Source organism: Channa argus, chromosome 16 (genome assembly GCF_033026475.1).
Source record: "Channa argus isolate prfri chromosome 16, Channa argus male v1.0, whole genome shotgun sequence".
Classification (NCBI taxonomy): domain Eukaryota; kingdom Metazoa; phylum Chordata; class Actinopteri; order Anabantiformes; family Channidae; genus Channa; species Channa argus.
Genome location: NC_090212.1, coordinates 12,591,501 through 12,597,500, shown reverse-complemented (window position 1 = coordinate 12,597,500; position 6,000 = coordinate 12,591,501). Strand labels below are relative to the sequence as shown.

Here is a 6,000-nt window from a genome sequence, read left to right as displayed (position 1 = left end):
TTATCTTCTCTTTCAGTGGAGGTTAAGGCCTCTCAGCAAGGTTTCAAACTCTTAATGCAATACAATAATTAAAATACGAAAATTTGCATCCTTATTATATTTAATTACCCTCATTCGGCAGTATGAACACGCACTGTTTATCTACAGTGTTAAAGAGATGCAAAATGGGAGGTATAGTCTTTGGGTGGTTAGCGATATGCTAAAAGTCATTCAAGTCTATTCTTTTTTTTTTTTTTTTGCATAAGCAGTTGGAGAAAAGTTCAAAACATTAAACGTTCAACTTCATTACAAAACTGTGTCTTTTAGAAATACTGTGCGTTTGCTTCCACATTTTGGCAGTAAATGTACTTTGATTAAGGGGTAGATTGTTGTTTTGGTGTCCGTTAATAAATCAAATGTGTCACATATCAAGTCACTTTTTACTTTTTCATTTTTACCTAAGGCTCTCTTTCCCTAACCTTCTACCAAATAGACAAAGTGTTGAAACAAAAGCATGAAATGCTTTCGTTCCTTGGGAATGTGAATGAAGAATTTAGTTTTTTTTTAATTGGTTACTGATCTAATTCTCACCTTTCCACACAATAGCACAGATATTTAAAAGACGTAAAAATAACACCACAGCTAATAACCAGTCCACTTACTTTAGACTATTTTCTTTTTTTTCAAACCATTTTAAAAATGTGCCTCCTATGGTTTTAAAAACTTAATATACACTTGTGTATTTTTCTTGGATCTTAAATTGTAAATCGAATGCAGAGCAAAGGAAACAATTCCTACCAAGACAACTCTTGGCTACTTTTATTCAGCAACTATTGAAATTGAAGGAGAAGAGTGTCATACAAACTAAGTAAAAGCTTCCTAATAACTAGAAAACTTCCTGTTCTCAAATAAATTGCAGGTCAAGCTTTGGTCACAAAGTGTTTGGCTGCTCTGAGTGTGTGTGTTCATCTTGATACATGAGTTCATCTTCATACATATTTTATCATAGTCTTCCTGAGAACTCAAATCACTCAACTAGAATTCTGCGCTTCCTGCTAATATCAATAGAAACAACCACAGCAGTCAGAGACGGGCGGAAAATGTTGTCAGTCACACAGTGAATAAGCTTGTACTAGAGGTGGAGGCCTGAAGGTTGGAAAAACTGGACGGATGCCCAATCTGTAACCCCCCCCAGCGAAGACATGCTCATATAAATTTCTGAAATAGATAACCCATAACAAGTAAATGTCCTACAGAAAAAACTGGATTTAAATGTTATCAGCAAAATTGTCCTCTTCAGAATTTTATATCATCATCATCATTTTATTGTAATGTACATTTAGATAATGGTAACACATTGTAACACACGTTTCATTTGTTCAATGTTGTCGATTGATGCACTGCTACTGATTCTCCCTATTAAATGTATTGTAGTGATGTCATGTTAGATGGTTTAATCCAATAACACATTTAATTTATATTATATTATTATATTATATCTGTCAAACAATACAGCAAAGTAAAAATATTTGGGTAACGCTTTAAATTCAGCCCACGACTTACAGGGTAAGTGCATATTCATTTTTGAAGAAATAAATACCAATTACGCCTTTTTTTTATTGCCTCAAAGCATGGAAAACCAACTTGAATCAGTTGAACTTTAGTATTTAACAACTTTATTAAGAATTAAATATTACATGCTAGGTGTGATAGGTTTCTTTTCCCTCTTGTTATCTGTAGTTAAACCAGAAGTATTCGCAACTATCAGTTATATTTAATAAGTACCACTTAACTACAAGATAGTTAACACTATCACATACTACTACTAACACTTCACATCATGTTACAATGTTATTTCCCAACGTTTGCTTACTGTTATCATGTAGCAACATAGGTACTGTGGAGGTACATTATTGTTACTACACATTACAAAAATACAGTATTAGATATTTTTGTAACACTTCTCTGGTGTGAGAAAAAGAGAAACACCTAAGGGTTGTGGCGGCTATCACATTCATGCACCATGCTTGAATGTTCACAGCTCAATTGCTTTTTTCTTTCATTCCTTTTCCGTCCCTCTATCTTTCTCTATACTTTCAACTATCACATTAAAAAACAAGAGCTACAAAAACCAACAAACAAAATAAGACACTCCCTCACCGTCCTGTGCATCTTGTCCTCCAAATCCTGGTTGATCCTCTGAAGAGATGCATAGCTACTCTGGATCCTAAAAAAATATTAAAAGAATTATGACCCATTGCATATACAAATACCAAACACATAATGAGTGTGTATTATTTACAAAAACAAAAATAATCAAATGCATTTAGACAATTATTTTAGAGAAATGTCAGGGAACTGCTTGCGCATCACCCAGTGGATTTTGCAGGACATTTTAATGAATTGTTGATGAAATGCTTTAGTGCCACAGCAATAGAGATTGAGAAAAACACGTTATACAAAAAGTTCTTGAATATTAAGAGGTTGAAACTCCATAAACATGCAGAAGCTTTAAGCTTTTAGGTGTTAAATTCTCTTTTGCTTTTGTATTTTTGTTTATATGTACTTGCTCTTCCTGCTATATTCTCTTTCCTTTTATTTCTCTCCGCACTACTGCCCTTTTGTAGGCTTCTAGTGCATTACAAGGGCTCTACTCCCAATTTGGTAACTTCTTCCTGGTGTCTTTTATCTTGTCACCTTAGTGTGACATATTCACATTAGCTTCAGACCCCAGAGACTGTTGATAAACCAACATTTATGGCTCCATTAACCAGACTGATATAGAGAGTGTGGGCAGTGGAGACAAAATGCAAAAATGCATCATAAAACTAGGAGTTGCAAGAGTTTTGAGAATGTAAAGAAGGATCATAAATGGAAATAATGAGTGCTGTTAGTCATTTAACTAGAGCATAGAGAAAATAAACCTTCCTTTCCAAAACTGAATCTGTCAGGCAGCAATTCTTGTCTTCAACAAGCTCTAACACTGAGCTGGTTAGGGAGAGGGATAGAGTTGGGCTCTGCCAATCATTGCAAAAAATAGATGGGATTTGTGCACAGCCTGTAGGATCAGACTCGGGGCCCATGGAACTCCCCATGGAACACACAAAGATGGCCATGCTTTTTGCTTTCCAAGTTTCTGACCAGAGAGTAGTTTCAAAGACGAAATTCAAGTTTATTTAAGCAGCATGTTTATCACATTTATGCAAGTATATATACCATGACCACAGAGAACAGTCAATTCTGTTTGACCAGAAGGTTTGTAGTATTTAAAAGATAATATGGTTGCTTTGAGGGCATCATCATGCACAGTTCTAAATTAAAATTTTCAGCTCGAAGGCCACTCATCTATTTGTCACTATGCTACCGCTTCCTCCCCTTGTCGAAATAATAAATGAAGATTTATTACAGTCAGAGATGGTGCCAAAACTCTGCTTTTATTTTAAGAGCATATTTCCTTTAAGAATAACTACATTTATTCCAATTTCAAGCCATACAGTGAATGTTTGAGGAGTCACATTACTGCATGATATTTGAAAAATATTTGTAGTGATTATGGATGCTTTAGTAAAAAAGATTTTTTTTTTCATTCATTTTGTCATGCGTGTGTTGTTGCATGACATGGCAGCAGTATTTAAAATACACGGTTATTACACGGCTTATTATTTCCCATTTTTTAGAAGGGTTTGAGTGAAAGGAGCTTTAAGGTACATGTAACCATCATTGTATAAGCTCTACATACAGTATATACATGTACATAAGTGGTGTATACACACATGCTATTAGATTATTTTATTTAGGGGACCAACAAATTTAGTCAGCTACGACTTTCATGGAACAGAAATACCAATTGGTTAATTCAGTCACAAAGGCTAAATACTTATTTTATGATAATGTCAGTATTGAAAAATCCTGTATCTATATGAGTTATGGAGGTGAGACAGAGATTTATATTTCTCTGCAACACAAGTATTTAATTTATTTCCCTTTGTATTAACAATGCTATGAATACAACGGTGGAGCCTGTCCAAAAATGTGCAGTGTTTGTGGCATTTCTAGTTTGTTTTAAATATGCCATTATGTCATGACCTTTAAATGGCTTGTTGCAGCTCAACACTGATGATTTTCCTACTAGTAGGACAGTTGCACAGCAGATTACATAATGGCAGATACATACACACTATACAAAAGCCAACCAGTCCACACACACGCACCTGCGAAGCTTCTCTGTGAATTTCTCTAGTTCTTCTTGGGCCCGGCGCAGCTCCGTCTCAAGATACTGCCGAGTAGAGTCGAATTCCGTTTCCACCATCTCTAGTTTGTGGGTGGTGTACGACAGGCGCTTACGGAGGTCGTCTTTGTGGTCGTGGAAAGAGCTGAAGAGGCGGCAGTGACAGTTTAGAAAACAGGATTCAGGAAGACACAGTCACAGCACAGATGCTCTTTCATTGTTGTCAAAGTTTGTCAGATTTGTGGAGGCTTACAGAGAGGGAGGAGAGAAAACAAAGACAGAGCCCAACAGGAAAGGGAACAGAGTAAAATTGTAAAATGTGTGTATATCTTTGTGTGAGAGGGAGAGAGGTGGCTGAAGTGTAGCTGGAGTGTAAATCACTTTGGAGTAACAGAGGTCCCAGGGCTGATGGGGAGGAGGAGATGGATGGAGGTGGAATACTAATTATTTCCCCATTCACAGGGAGATAGCCGAGCTGGGACAGGAGCTCCCATTGGTGTAATGGTGAATTCCATTACACAACCCCCTATTGAATCTCTGATAGAATACGAAAGGATTTTCGCCCCCAGACACAAACCATTGGTGATTCATAGAAGAAGTGAAAATACAGAATGAACCATGGTTTGTGTGTGAGTAAGCTTTCGACGAGAGAGAGAGAGAGAGAGAGAGGATGAGAAAGTGTGAGCGAGAGGCTGGAGGAGCACAGTCTCACCACCACCAACATTGCAGTCAGGGAGCAACATTTCGGTTGTGAGTTTGGTGTAGCTTTGAGTGTGAGGAATGAAAACACAAACAGGACTGACTGAGGGTAGATGTGGTAATGAAATGCTAGAAATGGAGAAGAGGGCAGTGTGCGCTCTGGGGGATTTAGCATTTTGCCAGACTGATGGATACTTGGCTCATGGACTGCTTCAATGGCACAATGCTGCCAACCAGCAGGCACAATGAGAGCACCTCCAAGTTCAACTCGGCCCAGAGGCACAATTAGAAAGTTGGCACTGAACAAAGAAATGGTGTCTACAGAAAGACTTAAAGACTTGTGTCAGTACATATGAAGTGTAATGAACCTCTGTAATGTTTGACTATGGTTGATTGTCTTCACTAATTAAACCTTCATCAAGCAGTAAAGACTATACTGCATGAGAAGCCCAGGCAGGAAAGCCACAAATATGTTCTCCGATATTGGAAATTGCGAATAACACATTTTTAACAATTTGAAAAAACAAAGAATAGTAAAACTACTGTGTGTTTGATTTCTTTATGAGTGAAGAGTGAAATTATAAAAACATATTATTAAAAATTATTTAATTCAAATTAATTATTACAAAAAAACATTTTACAGCTGATATTCATGTTTTTGTTGTAAGATAAAAAAAAGTGATACAACCTAAATGTCCCTAAACTGGAGCAAGGAGATTATTAGCTTAGCTTCATGAAAAACTGTAACTCTAACCCTAACGGTCGGTCCAGACATGTCTACAAACCCCTCTCTAACATGAAATCATCTTGTTCAACCTGTGCGAAAACATACATGTAAAATGACACGTGTGGTTTTACAGGCTGAAACTATGTCTTGGCAGGTGTGCAGGGTATTAATAGTGTGACTCTGTAGCCTTTTCTGGATTGTGTACACTTTAAATAAACCAGATAAAAACAACCCAAAGACCCCCGTAAGATGGTTGCCAGGTAGTTTGCATTCTAGGCAGATGAAGTCTTACTCAAATATCACTTTTGCAAAGAAAGCAAAACAGTGATCAGATACAGATTGATAAAGGTGTGTACAGATAGACCAG

At 36.8% G+C, this 6,000-nt stretch overlaps 2 protein-coding genes across 5 annotated transcripts in view; one reads left to right on the top strand and one right to left on the bottom strand.

Annotated features, from left to right (window-relative positions):
- The window catches only part of LOC137101295 (brain-enriched guanylate kinase-associated protein), a 34,970-nt gene that overhangs the window by 17,049 nt on the left and 11,921 nt on the right, over positions 1-6,000 (bottom strand). For 3 of the 4 annotated variants that reach the window (XM_067479534.1, XM_067479533.1, XM_067479535.1), the window contains exons 2-3: positions 4,191-4,352; positions 2,140-2,206 (exon numbers count right to left, since the gene is read on the bottom strand). In XM_067479534.1, coding sequence (XP_067335635.1) covers positions 2,140-2,206; positions 4,191-4,352 — 229 coding nt within the window. Of the gene's footprint in view, positions 1-2,139; positions 2,207-4,190; positions 4,353-4,460; positions 4,788-6,000 lie in introns of those variants that run through there. The other variant, XM_067479537.1, reaches the window with a different exon arrangement.
- wdr25 (WD repeat domain 25) overlaps positions 1-6,000 on the top strand; it is a 42,259-nt gene that overhangs the window by 35,550 nt on the left and 709 nt on the right. The window lies entirely within an intron of this gene.